Source organism: Zeus faber, assembly GCF_960531495.2.
Source record: "Zeus faber genome assembly, chromosome: 6".
Lineage (NCBI taxonomy): Eukaryota > Metazoa > Chordata > Actinopteri > Zeiformes > Zeidae > Zeus > Zeus faber.
In genome coordinates, this window is record NC_137201.1 from 21666082 (window position 1) to 21683353 (window position 17272).

Sequence of the window (17272 nt, forward strand, 5' to 3'; positions counted from 1 at the left end):
AAATGTTTATCCTTTTTTTGGCACAGAACCCCCTGCAATTCTTTCACGGGCCCCTAGGAGGGCGCGGCACCACGTTTGGGAAACATTGGTCTATTGTTCTTGAAACAAAAAGAAAAAAGACAAAAAACTTTTTTTCTACAATGACGACTATGAAGGACTATATAGGAAATTGTGTTTATAGAGCATGCAAAGACGAGTAGAGCTCTTGGAAAATTACAGTCCAAAAAAAATGGTCAAAAATGAAAATGGTGAAAATATAATTTATTTGTAAATATTGTATATTTTCCAAAGTTCGGTAAACTTTGATTCACATTATAGCCCTTAGACGTAACTACTGAACTTCAAGACTTAAGATTTAACATGGATGACTGATCTGGGTTTTGTTTGAACTCACACCTGCTTCCAGAACAAAGACAAACGTTTGAAAGCGAAACAATTTTTGCACAACACGGTGACGAATAGAATATCTATATCTTTAAAAAAAAATTCAAACCCAACCAAATAGTTCCGCCTAACACATTAAACCAAATACTTCTGCTACTCGTTTGGTGAATTAGACGGTACAAGAACTTTACAGTGATTTTACTTTTTCTGATCCCTTGCACTCGAGACAAAAGTGTCACTGTAAAACTATCATATTGTAAACTTCCATTTGTAAGGCCTTGAATCAAAGTCCAAACCCTCCTGGGAGCAGCTGGTGCTCCAGTCCCAACTGTAACGCCCGAATACAGAACACAGGAAGCCTCGCCTCAAAACCCCAAACAAAACCCCCACAATTAAACCAAAATGAGTCTATTAGAGTAAAAACAACATTATTCTATTCAACAGTTGACCTTGCTTGGTAGTGTAATAGTTTCATTTAAACCGCTGTGTCTGCGTTCTGCAGCACAGAGTTTGTGCTTTTTTTCTTTTTTCTCTCGGGTGGTCGAACCCCAATCGATGTTTCAGTTCTGGTGTTTTAGGAGAAGGTGGCGCTGAGGATTTCCTCATGCTGCTGCTGGTGAAGCGTTGCGATGCCCACAGCCGGTGCAGGGAGGGCGGGTCGGCTGACCAACCGGAGCTGGGGAGCGGAACAGGGAGGAGAAAAAAAACAAAACATAAATACCAAATAATCCAGCAAGGCAGGTGCAAAGCGCCAGTCAGCTGATAACCAAATTAAAGAAACTGGTATTTTTTTTATTTATCCATCACAGGAAGTCAGCCATTAGTGGTTGCCATTAAAATATTGAAAATTGATCCAGTATTGAGAGAACAGCTTCAGCTGATCACTGCGTCACTGAAGAACATGGTCCCACTGGCCCAAATAATTTAAAAATAAGGCTTGGGTAAAAAAATAAATAAAATAAATTAAGAGTTTGCCTTTCAGTGTCTTCTCAAAATAAAGGGGTTGGGCAGGGGTGTTTCACCAGACAAACAGTTCTAATGAATACACAATGTTCTGTGTGCAGATACAATTCCTAAATAAAGTACTATCTCATCTCATCTTTATCCAACGTCCAGGTCCTTGTGTTTGGGACGGGCTAACGTACCACGGGGCCAATGTGCCACCACACCTTTCGGGATTCTCAGCATTATTTCGGCCCGTGCTCACCTTGCAGGCGAGCTGCTTCTCAAACCTGGGAGCCACAAAGGACCAGGGGCCCATGTTCTGCGGCTCCTCCTGACTCCAGACGAACTCTGCAGAGAAAACAGCTTTCACTCTTTTATTCATTGAAATCAAACGGAACCATGCCCCCCCCCCCTTTCATTGGTTAATTTAAAGCCGAAAACAGAGGGCGGTTGCAGCACCTTTGGCGTTGGTGTATCGGTGGAGTTCGCGCTGCAGCGGCTCCAGGGGGAAGGGGCACAGCTCCTCCACCCGGACCAGCGCCGCAGTGCTGCCGGCCCCCAACGCCTCCCTCTGCTTCAGCAAGGCGTAGTAGTGCTTCCCGGAGCACAGCACCACCTTCTGGACACTGGCGGGGAAACAACACAAGCAGGATGTGGAGCAACGCATGCCCACGTGTGTGTGTGTGTGTATGTGTATATGTGTGTGTGACGTAAGTGAATTACAAAAGAAACCTGAGAGTTCAATCCATTACAGAGGAAACTATGCAATCGAGTGTGTTTCAAATTTGCTGGATCACATTGAATCTTATTTGCAACAATCTTCATCTTTTGTCAGAATCATGACTTGCTGATGCATTGGTTTATGGATTATTGTATATTGTCATTTTCTTCTATTTCATCACTTCTTATTATGGCCTGTTGTTTTGCTGTGTGCTGCTGTAACACCGCAATTTCCCCTCGTTAGAATAAAGCGTCCCGTCTATTTATGAACTATTTGTGACTGAGTTTGACTTCCAGCGCAATTTCCCCTTGCGACCTAAACCTCAGATTAAAATTAAACCATAAACCATTAAACCGTTTGTCTTTTGTTCCCGAACCCCGTCGCCTCGTCCTTCATTTCGGGGGCAGGTTGTCCACATTTCGCACCTCGCCTGCGGTTTTCTCTTGGTGTTGGTCGACAAGCAGACGAACACCGTCGCATTTCCCCACTCAGGAGGAGCTGTGCAAAGACCTTTTTCTTTTTTTTTGTATTTGTCAATCTTAAATGTAAAGTGTTTTGATTGGAAATATCTCTGCACAGCCAAAGCCCGTTTAAAAAGTGATCGGAACATAATCAGCGTACATTAGTCACACGCGGTAATCAAAATGGTGACATTACTTATTTAATTATCCTGATTTGATTTGAATAGGATCATCAGGAATGTGCAATTCATTATATTGCAGTTGGAACAGCTCAGTATATCCTACAGAGTGATGCAGTGTAATGAAGTTAAATAACAACATGGCTTCCTGTGACCTGCAGGGTTTAGGACCACTTCAAATATTTCTGATGCCAAACTTAACAAAATGAAATTCGACCACAAAATTCAGATGGACAAAACGGGAAAATGGCGATCAAACGCACCCTTGAGAAAGCTGAAAGTGTCCACATTTTCAACACAGATGAGTTGTATTTTCGAAGGCGCGGAACTCAGATGACTCAGGTGATTATATCTGAAGGCACCTTTACATCGGACCTGTCTCAAAGCGAGAGTGAAGGTTTTAATGTTGCTGTGGACTCCTGTACCTTTCAGCCGGGACTGAGGAATCCCCGATTACTGGTTTGAAAGATGTTCCCGGGGCCAACTCTGCCAGACTGGACGTGGCCCCCTGGTGGAAAAAAACAAACAAACAAAAAAAGAACAAGAAGAAGAACATTGTAGATTAATTCAAACACTAAAAATAATAATAATAATAATAATAAAAAAAACAATGCAAAGCACAGCCTCCGTTTCCCAGCAGAACACATACAGAGAATCTCAGCAGCATCTTGGGTCCGGCCACGATGAGCGGTTTTCGGAAGTTGCGGATCATCTGTCGCCTCAGCAGATGGAAGTACTGCGCCGGGGTGGTGGGGTTCACCACCGCCATGTTGACGCTGTCCCCATCCACTCCACCCTCCTTACTGTCACACATCTAAAAGGAGGGAGGTGAACAGAACCGAGTCGAACCGACTACTAATAAAAAGCATAATAGCACGCTATTCAGAATGCCAAACTGGTGTTATATGTCTGACACCATAGTATGTATAGTACATCTGGTGAAATATGGTAGGATGCCAACACTGCACTGGCAAGTGTATCCAGCAATGCACGGTGAGGAGGATTAGGCCATTCTGAGACGTTCCATCATGTTCCATCAATGTAAACAGTGGACCAAGTTGAATAATGCACTATACTATGTTCTATAGATATGCTATAGGGCACTATAGATATGCTATAGTGCACTATAGATATGCTATAGTGCACTATAGATATGCTATAGTGCACTTTAAATACGCTATAGTGCACTATAGATATGTTATAGTGCACTAAATATACGCTATAGTGCTTTTTAGATATGCTATAGTGCACTATAGATATGGTATTGTGCTCTATAGATATGCTATAGTGCACAATAGACATGCTATAGTGCACTATAGATATGCTATAGTGCACTATAGATATGCTATAGTGCACTATACACTTTAAATATACTATAGTGAACTTTAAATACGCTATAGTGCACTTTAGATAGGCTATAGTGCTGTTGGCTATAGGCTATAGTGCACTTTAGATACGCTATAGTGCACTTTAGATATGCTAAAGTGCTATAGGCTATAGTGCACTTTAGATATGCTATAGTGCACTATAGATATGCTATACTGTACTATAGATATCATACTCTGTACTATATTCCACAGTACAGACCTGGAGAAAGCGCTCCATGCGGCAGGAGGAGTGCTCGGGTCCGGCTCCGTCGTAGCCGTGAGGTAGCAGGATCACCATCCCACACTGCAGCAGCCACTTGGCCTCACCTGAGCGAGGAACACGTTTTTATGTGAACCCAAACCCAAGGAAGGCGGACTTGAACGTTCCCACGGACATAAATGACGTTCCCCTTTTTTTTTGTCAGAATTTGTGCGTCGTTGCGATAAACGCCTACGTGCGTTGGTAAACATGTGGGAAGGCGCCACACCGACACGGTTTCTACTCTGCAGGAGGAGTCCATTACAGTAGTGTCAGTCAGTTGAAGAGCTAATACGGCAGGAATGTACGGGATTCTCTTTGGCTAAATATTCCCGCGAGTCACCCCTTTAAGCGGCGTTTCGCGTGGCTGTTATTCACCTCCAGAGACGAAGGTGTCAAAGATGATCTGCGCTCCGTTGAAGAAGTCCCCAAACTGAGCCTCCCAGATCGGCAGCAGCTTGGGCTGAGCGATGCTCATGCCGTACTCGAAGCCCAGCACCGCCTCCTCGGAGAGCGGACTGTTACACACCTGTCAGCGCACACACAGAGAGAGAGAGAGAGAGCGAGAGCGAGAGAGTGTGTGTGTGTGTGTGTGAGAATGGCCACTCATGAGCAGGATGGGAGGTTTATTTGGGGTTTTACCGCTTCCAGCCACTTTTACCTCCAGGAATCCTTTCTGCTGGGGATCGATGTGGTTGAGAGGGATGTACATGTCGTTGGTGTCCTGACAAACCACCATCGCGTGTCTCTGGCTGAAGGTTCCCCGCCCCACATCCTGCCCGCTGATACGGATATTAAAGCCTGGGGGCAAACAAAGGTGAAAAGGAGTGTTAAAAAGAGGGACATTTTTAAGCAGGGCATCCATCAGAGTCCAGGAATCACTTTAATTTTTCATTTTTTCTTCCTGGTCACTTAAAACAGGGGGATATTTGTCCTTTTTTGAGAATGTTCATCCATATCGACAGTTTACTGACCACAGCTAGCTACGTTGTTTCACACCAAATTTACCACGGCTGCCTTTCACTTCTTGCACGTGTCCAATCAGTGCATTTTCGCCAGGAAAGGCGGACCCCGGTACAAACAATGGAAACAGCATATAGAGGAGCACAAGCATAACATTGAATGGCTGTTTCCTATAAAGTATCAGCTAAATAAAGAATCAAATATGGGATTTAACAACAAAATAATCTTTCGAGTTACCATTTTAAACGGAAAACTACGGTAGGTTTGAACCTGCCCCTCATTTCATTGGGGGGGTCAGAGTGACTGGCATCAGAATGAGCAAAAAATTCAAAATAAAAACCCACTGGAGCTTTTCCAGGAAGTCCTTGCAGTTTTTCGTAGCAATGACATTCAAATGATGTTGACTTCAATGTGTGTTTGTGGGGAAACACGCACCTTGGCAGAGCAGAGAGCCGAAGGCCATGGCTTCTGCCGTGGACCAGTCTAACCTGGTCCCGTCTCCCAGCTTCTGCAGCCGAGCCTGAAACAACAAAAACGACTGTCAAATGTTTGGAAAACACACACCGGCGAAGCACCGTTTAACGCCAAAGGAACAGCCAGAAAAAAAAAAAAAAAAAAAAAGGTTGCAAACGCGGCGGTACCTGCACATGGGTCTTCTCCAGGTGGCTGTGCAGCTGAATGTCCTCGGGGATGTCCACGGACCTGGCCCCGACAAACTGCAGCAGGGGGACGGGGACGCCGGTGTCCCAGGTGGAAACCCGGGGCTGCGGCTCCACCAGGTGGCTCCAGCGGCCCTGCAGGTTGGCGGGCGGAGGGGAGTACGCCGTCACGTTGGCCAGCTTGTCGTTCAGCATGCCGTAGTGCTTGGCCTTGATCTCCGCGCGCTCGGCCTCCTGCATCAGCCCCTCGGCGATCAGCTGCTCCGAGTAGGAGTCCGGGATGCTCTTCCTGGAGCTGCGTGGGCGGCGGAAGCATTTTTCGAGTGTTTTATTTTGCTCGCGTTTCTCGTAAAGAGCGTGTAGGAACGCGTGACGTCTGGAGTCACAGGTGAACGGCGCGCTGACATATCTGTGACACATCAAGCCACTACCGGCTGAGTCACCCGAAAACCTCTTTGGCATCATTTTTTACCATTTGACGGAACCTTGGGGACCGTTCAAAATCTTGGGAACCTGCCCGATTTCGACAACTTTCTACTTCCACGTCGCCGCTGTGTTTTAAGATGATGCAGTCGGCGTCTTCCAGCCTCGGGCAGAACAACATGAAAAGAAAAGTCACAGATGCAAGACGCAAATACCTTCAAGGCAGTTGGCTGTAATAAATAAATAAATAAATAAATAAATGAATGAATAAAAACAGAAAAGTACTTGAAAAAAATCTGAAAAGTTGTTTGCTTTTCGCTTCCTTTCATGTATTTTAGCCCTGCATCCGTCGCTGCACGGACATCTTCGGACTGTGGAGGAGCAAGAAGAAGAGCTCATTATACCTAACTATGAATTAACTATTCATTTCTGTTGACGAATTTGATCGCACTGGCTCAAAATGGACGTGCAGTTTATGAGACATTTTGCCCCTCGCACAATAATAATAATAAAAATTTAAAAAAAGAATCTCAATTCTGCTCGAAAGACACAGAAAAACAGTGGCTGATGTCTCCAAATATTAAGACTCTAAATAGTTATGATTGATTTGACGAACAAATCTGCCTGAAAAACACAACAGTTGGCACAATCAAAGTTAAATAAGGTGATGACAACTTCTATAGAGAGATGCCTGGTCCAACAGTATATAAGTTTATGTACAAGACCAAATTAAGAAGGAAACCATGAATGTTCACTTTGCCCTTCCACATAACCAAAAACTCATTTGTACAGAGAGAATGACATAAGGGCAGTGAAGGCCAGTCTCACGCTGCTAATGCATTGTTATGCCGTAACGTTTCTGAGAAATGGGATTATTTTTTACGCGGATAGAGCGATAGAAACAGGATGACGCAACGGACAAACATGAAATCCCTGTCGTGTACACAACAGGGATTTACTCCAAAGTGAAGACATTTCTGGTACTCTGTAGGGAAATGTGAGAATTGTTCATTTTCATCAACATCTTCATGAAAATAGGAATTATTTGATTGTTTCATTTGTCGATGTTAAGACTGATTCATTATAAAAATGTCCATTTAATTCGACGTTTATCTGTTTGTTTCCATAGCTCACAGTCAATTAATGGGACCGTAAATGTGTAGCTTTTCAACGGAAAATTAAAAAAGGTACTTTTTTTTTTTTTTATAGAATTGACAAGATTAAAGCCGGCTGACCGTATGATCTTGTACATGGTGGGGTTGGTGAAGAAAGGCTCGTCCAGCTCGTTGTGGCCCCACTGGCGGTAGCAGATGAGGTCCAGTACCACGTCCTTCCTGAAGCGCTGCTGGTAGTCCACCGCGAGCCGCGTGGCCCTCAGCACCTCCTCAGCGTCGTCACCGTTCACGTGGACCACGGCGCAGCCCACCATCTTACCTGCCAGCGTAGACCCATTCAGACAGGAGGATGAGGGTTATGCTCAGGGTCAGATTTTTCCATTTTATGTATTTTTTTTCTTCTTAATGGTAGTAAAGTTTCCTCTGCAGTGCATTATCCTGATTATGCCAACCTAGTTTTTTTTTCCTGTTATTATGCAGCGATGCCACTTTTTATTTTAAATGCTGATACTGATTCAAAGTCTCGGCAGGGTAATTAAGACACAGTGGGAGGTGAAATATTTTTCCATCCCAATTCTATTTATTGGACTTTCAAGTATCACCTCCTCATCCACACAACAAACTTCCATATGAGCTTAAAATCCACATACAAGAACCATTTGACCCAGGTCTGTAAAGAAAGTTGCATATTAAGTATTATTTTGGATATCAATAACTATATAATTCCTCACCGACATCACTGCAGTACAAGGAGGATCTCCCCCGCTCGGACGGAGTGGTATACCCCACTTGGTTGTTCACAATAAGGTGGATGCTCCCACCCACTCTGTAGTGGGGGAGGTTTGAGATGGTGAAGGTCTCTGGAACGATGCCTTGGCCGGTGAAGGAGCCGTCGCCGTGGACCTGGGGGACGGGGGAAACGTGACACTTACGACGCCGCGCTAGAAGGGATGGAAGAAGGGTTTGTTTGAATCTGATCTATTCATCCCGGAGCGCTGCACACGTCAGAAGTAGTTCTCGGCATGTCACCTGCCTCCCCGAGCGGCTTTCATCGTCGTCAAGGACAAAGATACCGTGAAAACGAAATGCAGGCCCGGTTGCCAAGCGTTGGTTGCATGACTCATGTAAAAATGCATTCTTGTGAAGTCAAGGGGAAACGGGCAAGAAGTCGTGAGATATCAAACATCTTGAAAATTGATTGTATAGAAGTTTTAGATAATTATTATTTTTTGAATTTTTTCCACCCTCTACACAATTTTCCTCAGGATATTCTTCATAATCATCATAACTTCAGTCAAATGATTATTGAGAACCTTTTCCAACGCCAGAAATGTTAGCGCTTCGCAGTACAACCGATGATGCACTGGCTAGGCGGCAGTTCACGGTTCGATACCGTCCCAATATTTTAAAGTTTGAATGGAATTCAATTTCTGACCGTAGAAAATTCTGGCTTCATTTCTTCATCACCAAATCTTCAAAAGGCGATAACAATTTCTATTTAAATATCTTTTATTATCGTTTATTTTATTAGTTTTCTGTTACGTATTTCATTTTAAGTGCAAACAATCCCATATTTTATAAAATGAATCAATCACTTTTTCAGTACTTGTGCACATAGATTTGGGGTCTCTGACGATTCTACTAACACACAAACTGTAAAATCAAACCCACCAGTCTGGGAGCTGCCTATTTCATAAAACGTGATTCAACACGCCGTTCAGATTAGTGTCTCAGTCCTACGTCAAATTGTGACACAGTAGAATAAGAACCACCTCCCGCCTGAGTAACTCCACCCACGGCTGGAGAAATAACGAGCCGCTGGGAACTGCTCTGTACGTGTACACACACACACACACACACACACACACACACACACACACACACACACACACACACACACACACACACACACACACACACACACACACACACACACACACACACAAAATAATTAATTAAAGCTTCCCCTTGTCAAAATTACTCTTGAAACCTATATGGCTGGCGTCGTGTATGAAACGCTAGAGGGCCTTTTATTTGCAACAAATGTTAACAAGAATAAATGTTCGGTCTCCTTGCTGGTTGTTCCAACACATTCAGAAGAATAACTACAGCTTTTGATGATTGGCTTTTGCCGGTAATAAACAGACGGGTCGCTTTATACGTGCACGCCGTGCAGCGCATGTAGATTAAATTTATATTTTAAAGGCTGGTTCTGAGTTATTCTGTTGGTGTTACTGATGAATTGCCAAAATGTTCAGTCCGCTTGCTGGTTGTTCAGACACATTCAAAATAGGGATGTTCCTAACGACTAATTTCCCTGATGATTAAGCGGAAGTCGACTAGTCTAAAAGTCTGAAAAAAATACTGCATATATTATAAAAATATTGTGTATCTTATAAAAAAAAATAGTGTATATTATAAAAAATATTGTGTAAGAGCCATTTGCATCAGTTAATCACAACTTTGTCACTTCAATGACAAATAATCGTATTTTAAATGTACCGACGGACCGGGCGGAGGCCAGCTGGCTGTGCGCCTGAGCCCCGGGGGTAGTAAGACACACAACACCAGGAGAACTATCTTCTGTACGCCGCATTTCAGTGCAAATTATGTCAATATGAATTCACTATGTAATTTAAATGTGTACATTAATCAAATAATAATAATAATATTAGGACCTAAAGTTTAACGGATGTAATGTTTAACCGGTGTAATTAACAGGCGGCTCGCTTTGTGTGCGCAGCGCTCGTCAATTAAATGTATGTCTTAAAGGCTGGTTATTAGATTTCGTATTTATCTGTAATGTAGCACAGTGTTTATAATGTTCGTTATAACATGCTTTCTCAGCCTTGGAACTCAAACAATTTTCTGATGCCCCAAAAAGATATATCTAAATAATAAAATTTCTATCATAAGCGTGCAACTATTAAGGCGAATAATTGCTTGAAATGATGACTTATAGTCGACGAGGAAAATCCTACATCGGGGGCAGGCCTAGAGTAAAAACAACGGAAGCCTGGAAGCGAAGCTCAAACCTCATTGGCTCACAGAGCTTGTGGCCTCAGGAGGGAGGCATGTCAGAATGCATAATCTGAGTGGTGTTTTCAGCAGCGTAATAGGTCCTCTTAACTCGGTCATATAACCCTGTCAAGCCCAGTTGTAATTAGCTCTGCTACAGAACTCACTTTAAAAGACTACATTTACATTCCCACTTGGTCTCAGTTGTTTATCCTCGTAACCCTATTGGCTGGATAATGTGTTCATAGATCTGGAAAATTTGGTCATGAACTCACACAGTCTGCCAACTTTCCTCTGAGCTCATCTCTTGCCATCATTCTATTTGGGCTTTATAGAGTTAAAGCATGTGAAGGAAAGATCAGTACATGTTGATATACCGATCCATTTGTCAGCTTCATGATAGATATAGTAACATTTTAGTGTGGCGAAACGTCATGCCACGATATATCACGACAGCGGTACCTGCAGACAGATGACTTTGTCCCCCGGCTGAGCGCCGCCCTCGAGGGAGTAGTCCCCTTCCTGCCTGAGCTGCTGCCTGGCTCGGGCCTTGCCCTGGACAACGGGGTTGATGGCCTCCAGGTGCGAGGGGTTGGGCAGCATGGTGACATGGAGAGGCTGTTTGCCTCCGAAGTCCAGCTCCACCGAGGAGGTCAGGTGGGACAGGACGTCGCCGATGGCGGGGGAGCTCTCCGGGAACTCGCTGAGGCCGCGCATCTTACGGAACATGAGCTGGAGACGGGGAGGGAAGCTCACTTGGATTTGGTCATTCAGTAAACTTGGATGAATTTCTCGTTGTAAAGCTGTCCTAAATTATGACCTTTCTTTTGGGGGACTATATATACACAGAAATTGATTTATAGATTCATTTAAAGCTCTGCTCTGGTTAGAATCCCTCCTTCTGGGGAGCGCTGGGAGCCTTTGTTCCCAGTAACCATCACTTCCCATCTAAACCAGTAAAACCACGCGAAGGGAGCGGCTCCGGCGGTCCTCTGACCTCTGGCGGTAACTGCAGGAGCCCGGTGAGCAGGTTGAGTCGCCCTCGGTGGGGCATTCCGATGATGACATCAGTGACTCCAGTGTGGGCCGACTGGTGGAAGAGCTCGTAGAAAAATCCCATCATGCTCTCTGCTCCCTCTCCACTGTAACGCTTGACCGTGGCAAACTTGGTGGCCAGGAAATTGTCAAATTCCTAGTTAGGGTGAAAAAATAAATGTAATATTACATCTGATGGTCATATTTGTATATTGGTATGTGGTTATACTGGTAGATATACTTACATGGTTAATTCTGACGGCATATTGTTATATTTGCTGTTTATCAATGGGTTTAGTGTATAATGCCATATCTTTATTGTGTACATTTAAATGTTAGGTTCGTTGTATGTTTTCCAATGTTTCCATTTTCTTTTTTATTGTATTGCTTTATTATTATTTTGCCTACTGTTTTGATGCGAGCCATTTGAGACACTGCAATTTCCCTCTGGCGGTGAATAAAGTATCTATTTCTTCCAATCTCAGGCAGCTTGGGGAGTGAGAGACAGATTCCTGGACTCACCTGGGACTCCAGCATGAGTTTAGCGAGCCGCCTCCTCTCCTCGGTGGAGAAGGTTTGTTTCTTCAGCTCCTCGAAGCGCTCGGCAAACCACTCCCTCTCCTCCAGCGTGGTCAGCTGGCTGGTCTCCACCGAGAGGTGACCACAGTAGGCGCTCTCCAGGTACACTCGCACCTCCTCCACTGAGGCCTCCGCCTTCCCAAAATGCCTCAGCCCTGGGGACACACATGCAATGTGAGCTGTGACGATCTGATCGTACACTTGGTAAATTATATTGATATTTATTTTTTAAAAATTTAGTATTTAGAGGGATTACATTTATAATGATAATAATATTAATGATAATGTGGGGTTCTGTTCTGGGGTCCCCAATGTGTCCCTTTTATACAAGTTAAAGTAGTCATCACTTTGTTATACCTACTGCAAGGTTGAAGTATTCAAAAGGCATCGTATGCATGTCAAAATGTCAAATTTCCCTATATAGTATGTATGTATGTATGTATGTATGTATGTATTTTTGATTTTGATGCTCTTTTAGGATGTGCCTAGCTACTAGGCTACTAGCTACCTAGTATGATAAATGTGATAAAAAAAATTTTTTAAAAAGACACTTCAAAAAGCCCTTTTTTGGTTGCCAATTACCACTGACCACACTGTATGTACAGTAGTATTTGACAGTTAAAGTATATCAGTTTTTTATAAAGTTATATAATAACCATATAATGACCACCCCCTAGTATATACACATACACACACTTTTAATCCTATCCTGGTTTTGGGCTGTTTGATCTGATAGACAAAGGAAATCTCAGCGACATTTTCTTTGTATTGAGCTTTAATGACACATAACACTTGATTACGAGATGTGTTTTCTTTTTTTTTTTTTTGCATCGATTTATTTAGTTTAAAGCTATTGCACTCACAGCCCATGGCCAAAAATGGCACTTTCCAGCACTGCCTGTGCCTGAATTATGCCCAGGGTCAAATTGCCCTTCGGGCATGAATAACATTTTATTTCAGTGCATTGTATTGTGTTGTATTGCACTTGATCCAGTCTTTTAAGGCAGATCCATATACACCGATCAGCCACAGCATTAAAACCACCACTAATATTGTGTAGCTCCCCCTCATTGGGCCAAAACAGCTCTGACCCGTGGAGGCATGGACTCCACAAGACCTCTGAAGGTGTCCTGTGGTATCTGGCACCAAGACGTTAGCAGCAGATCCTTTAAGTCCTGGAAGTTGCAAGGTGGGGCCCCCATGGATCAGGCTTGTTGTTGCAGCACATCCCACAGATGCTCCATAGGATCGGACCCAAACACCGCCCATCCACATAATGTAGAAGAAAACGTGATTCATCAGACCAGGCCACCTTCTTCCATTGCTCCATGGTCTGGTTCTGATGCACACGTGTCCATTGTAGGCGCTTTCGGTGGTAAAAAACAGGTCAGCTTGGGCACTCTGACCGGTCTAAAGCTACGCCGTTCCATTTGCAGCAAGCAGTGATGCACTGTGTGTTCTGACACCTTGCTATCATAGCAGCATTAACTTTTTCACCAATTTGTTCTACAGTAGCTCTTCTGTAGGATCGAACCAGACAGGCTAGACTTCACTCCACACATGCATCAATAAGTCCATGGGTGCCCATGACCTTCCTTGGTCCACTTTTGGTAGGTACTAACCACTGCATAGCGGAAACACCCCACAGGACCTGCCGTTTTGGAGATGCTCTGACCCAGTCGTCTAGCCATCACAATTTCGTCCTTGTCAAAAAGGTTCAGATCCTTACCCTTTCCCATTTTTCCTGGTTCCAACACATCAACTTCAAGAACTGACTGTTCACTTGCCGCCTAATATATCCCACCCCTTGACAGGTGCCGTTGAAACCAGATGATCAACCAGTGTCAGTGGTTCTAATATTGCAGCTGATCCGTGTATGTCTACCTGAGGTGTTGAGTGGCTCCCGCAGGGCCCCCAGCAGCAGGCTGATCTCTGGCACCGTGTCCACCACAGGCTCCTGGGGCAGTAAGGGGTTAATCTTGGCTGCCTTGTGTCCATGTGCCCGGTATGCTTCAACCAGCCGAGCCAGACCATGATCTGGGTTTAAAAAAAAACAAAACAAAGCGATAAGTCCATCTTTAAACCCTCCCAACAGGAATAACAGCACGGATACGGTTGTAAACAAGGTGGTCAAGTGTGAACATCAGGTGGTCAAAGTAATAAAGTTAGTCAGTCCGTATCAATCCGTTTAGTACAACTCTGTGATCATAACGCTTTAATGTAACGTGTGTAAATAACGTGGGAATAAAGGAAAAAGCGTGATGCAGTTCCACTTTATCTCTAAATACCGGGGCTGACCTTGGTTCAGTGAGCTGCCCGCGGTCTGGAACTTGTGCTCCTCTCCGCTGTTCCTGGGTCTGTAGCCGTAGACCCCCTTCTCCGTGTGGTAGAACAACCCCGCGACCTGCCGCCCCGCAGCCCGGGACAGCCTGCTGAAGCGGGGCGAGTTTCTCAGCAAGAGGACGGCGGACATGGTGTTAAACGAAACCCCCTTTCCACACTAGGTGCATGTGTGTGGGCCAGCGGCCATGTTGCAGCGGTGGGAGGAGGCGCCGCACCGCGGTGTGATTGGCTGGGAGGCTCGGCGCTGCCCGCTGGCGGGGTTGCCACGTCTATTCGACACAACCGGCGTAATGGCGAATGGAAACCAGCCCGAAACCAGCCCAAAACCAGCTAAAAACCAGCCCGAAACCAGCCCAAACCCAGCTAAAAACCACCTCAAAACCAGCCCAAGGAGATGACTGTGATGCGCGCGAATCTCGCTTTTTCGCCGACAAAAAGCTTTCTTGTCATCGGAGCCGGCTCTTGCCATTTTGCAGCTCTGGGCGGACTGTCGACTATTTTTTATTTTTATTTTTTTAACTTCATTGATAAATATCATTCATGTAATTCATACACAAAACAGTTCTGCCCAAACCGCGCACCAAAGGTTCAATCCGCGGCAACACTTGGAAAGCAGCCGTATTACCGCTGGAAAACTGCGGACTTGGCAACGCTGCCTGCACGCAAAGCTGCCTGCAGAGCTGTAGCGCTTCATAGTTCACTGATGAAACCACGAAGAGCACAGGGATACGTGTCTGTCGTTCACACACACACACACACACACAGACAGACAGACAATTAGAAACAAATATGAAATGAATGGTGTTTAAGAAATTTAAACAGACCGGGGAAGCTATAATGAAGATTTTTATTTTTATTTTATTTTTTCAAAAGCCAAGCAATATCAACTTAATCCAACGGTGCAGTGCAGTGTAAAAGTTAAATGGTGGTGAGTAAAGTATATGTAGGAGTTAGGTGGAGCCACCCACTCTAATAGCGCTGATGTTGAGGCTTATGGTGTACACAAGAGGCTGATTATTTTAAGAAAGTAAATATGGTTTTAATTAATTATTCCTGCATGTCATGTATGCCGACATTGCTTGCATAGTGAAATATTTATTGGCTTATAGTGTTTCCTTCCAAAGAGCTTCATGTTTGTGTGAGTGTGTGTGTGTGTGTGTGTGTGTGTGTGTGTGTGTGTGTGTGTGTGTGTGTTAAAGATTCAAGAGGTTTATTCGTCACATACGTATACATATTTTCATACATATATGCCGTGAAATGTCAATGCAACGCACCTGTTTATTACGCACAATATGTTCTAAACTTAACACAATAGCTACCTAACTTCTACTTGACTGACTAGCTGAAACGAACTGATTCCTAAAACGTAATGCAGTAAGTAAATAGAATAACACAGAATAAAATAAAATAACTTAAAGGTAATGCAGGGTGGGGGTACAAAATAGAAATAAAGGGAATAGACTTATGTATATGGGATAGGCTATTATGTATATACAGATATGTGCATTAAAGTGGCATGTGAATAAAGTGAGGCAGTGTGTGTGGAGATATACAGTACAGTATACAACAGTACAACACAGCAAACACAGTAACACCGAACAGAACAGCAATACAGCACAGGATGCACTAACCCAGGACAGTGATACAGAATGCAGTACAGTATGCTACATACAGTACAGTAAAGTAGTGGAGCCTATGTGTGTGGCTCAGTGAGGACCCCTGGTGAGGTCAACATTGACCGTTCTTAAGGCTTGCAGGAAGAAACTCCGTCTCAGTCTCTCTCTTCTTGTGTGACTGCGGAGGCGCTTGCCCGACCGCAGCAGCTGGAACAGTCTGTTGCAGGGTGGTGAGGATTCTTCATGTTCCCACGGGCTCTGCTACTACACCCCCTGGTGTATAAGTCCTGCAGGGAGGGGAGGGTAGTTACATTGGTTCGTTGGGCTGAACGCACCACCCTCTGCAGGGCCCGCCTGTCCTGAGCAGTATAGTTCCCAAACCAGGCAGCGATGTTGCCTGTCAGGATGCTCTCCACTGCTCCAGAGTAGAAGGACTTGAGGATCCTCACCGAGACCTGGAATTTCTTCAGCTGCCTTAGGTGGTAAAGACACTGCCACGCCTTTCTCACCAGAGTGTCTGTGTGTATAGTCCATGTTAAATCCTCTGTGATGTGGACTCCCAGGTACTTGAAGCGGCTCACCCTGTCAACAGAAATCCCATTAATCACCAACGGCGCGTGCCTCCTCGGTTGTAATTCTCTCCTAAAGTCCACAATCAGCTCCTTAGTTTTGCTGACGTTCAGGAGGAGGCTGTTGTCCTGGCGCCAGAGTGACAGGTCAGCCACCTCCTCGCGGTAGGCCTTTTCATCGTCGTCGTTGATCAGGGCCACCACAACAGTGTCGTCAGCAAACTTAATGATGGTGTTGGAGCTGGAGCTGGAGCTGGACCTGGCCACACAGTCATGTGTGTACAGGGAGTACCGTAGGGGGCTGAGGACGAAGCCCTGAGGGGACCCTGTGTTCAGGATGGGGGTGCTGGACGTGTGCCTCCCCACCCTAACCACCCTAACCACCTGGGGCCTGGCTGTGAGGAAGTCCAGCATCCAGGCACACAGCGGAGTGTTTAGTTCTAGCTCCTGCAGCTTGACAGCCAGTCTGGTGGGGACTATGGTATTGAAAGCTTAACTATAATGCATGAACAGCAATCTCACATAGGCCCCCTTCCGGCCATCAAGGTGCGTGAGCGTGGTGTGCAGTACCTGGGAGGCCGCGTCATCCGTGGATCTGTTCTTCCGGTACGCAAACTGCAGTGTGTCCAAGGTGCG

General features: G+C 44.8%; 1 protein-coding gene across 1 annotated transcript; it reads right to left on the bottom strand.

The window, feature by feature from the left end:
- Window positions 1–244: 244 nt before the first annotated feature.
- Window positions 245–14652, bottom strand: dhtkd1 (dehydrogenase E1 and transketolase domain containing 1). The gene is made up of 17 exons (XM_080002147.1): window positions 14407–14652; window positions 13993–14145; window positions 12052–12263; window positions 11492–11686; window positions 10957–11226; window positions 8208–8379; window positions 7597–7795; window positions 5921–6233; window positions 5715–5799; window positions 4978–5117; window positions 4695–4845; window positions 4278–4384; window positions 3340–3504; window positions 3116–3198; window positions 1789–1955; window positions 1592–1677; window positions 245–1060 (listed from the first exon to the last, which is right to left on the bottom strand). Exons 1-17 carry the CDS (start codon window positions 14579–14581, stop codon window positions 959–961), a joined length of 2775 nt encoding a protein of 924 aa, XP_079858273.1. The 5' UTR covers window positions 14582–14652; the 3' UTR covers window positions 245–958.
- Between the last annotated feature and the right edge of the window lie 2620 nt (window positions 14653–17272).

What these genes read in the sequence shown, in the direction of transcription:
- dhtkd1 (XM_080002147.1), bottom strand. Translation starts at nt 14,581, where the DNA reads ATGTCCGCCGTCCTCTTGCTGAGAAACTCGCCCCGCTTCAGCAGGCTG. An exon ending in ACCATGTACAAGATCATACG is followed by an intron (nt 6,234 to 7,596) that starts GTCAGCCGGCTT and finishes CCGCCCACGCAG; the next exon opens with CTCCAGGAAGAGCATCCCGG. An exon ending in CCGATACACCAACGCCAAAG is followed by an intron (nt 1,678 to 1,788) that starts GTGCTGCAACCG and finishes TTTTCTCTGCAG; the next exon opens with AGTTCGTCTGGAGTCAGGAG.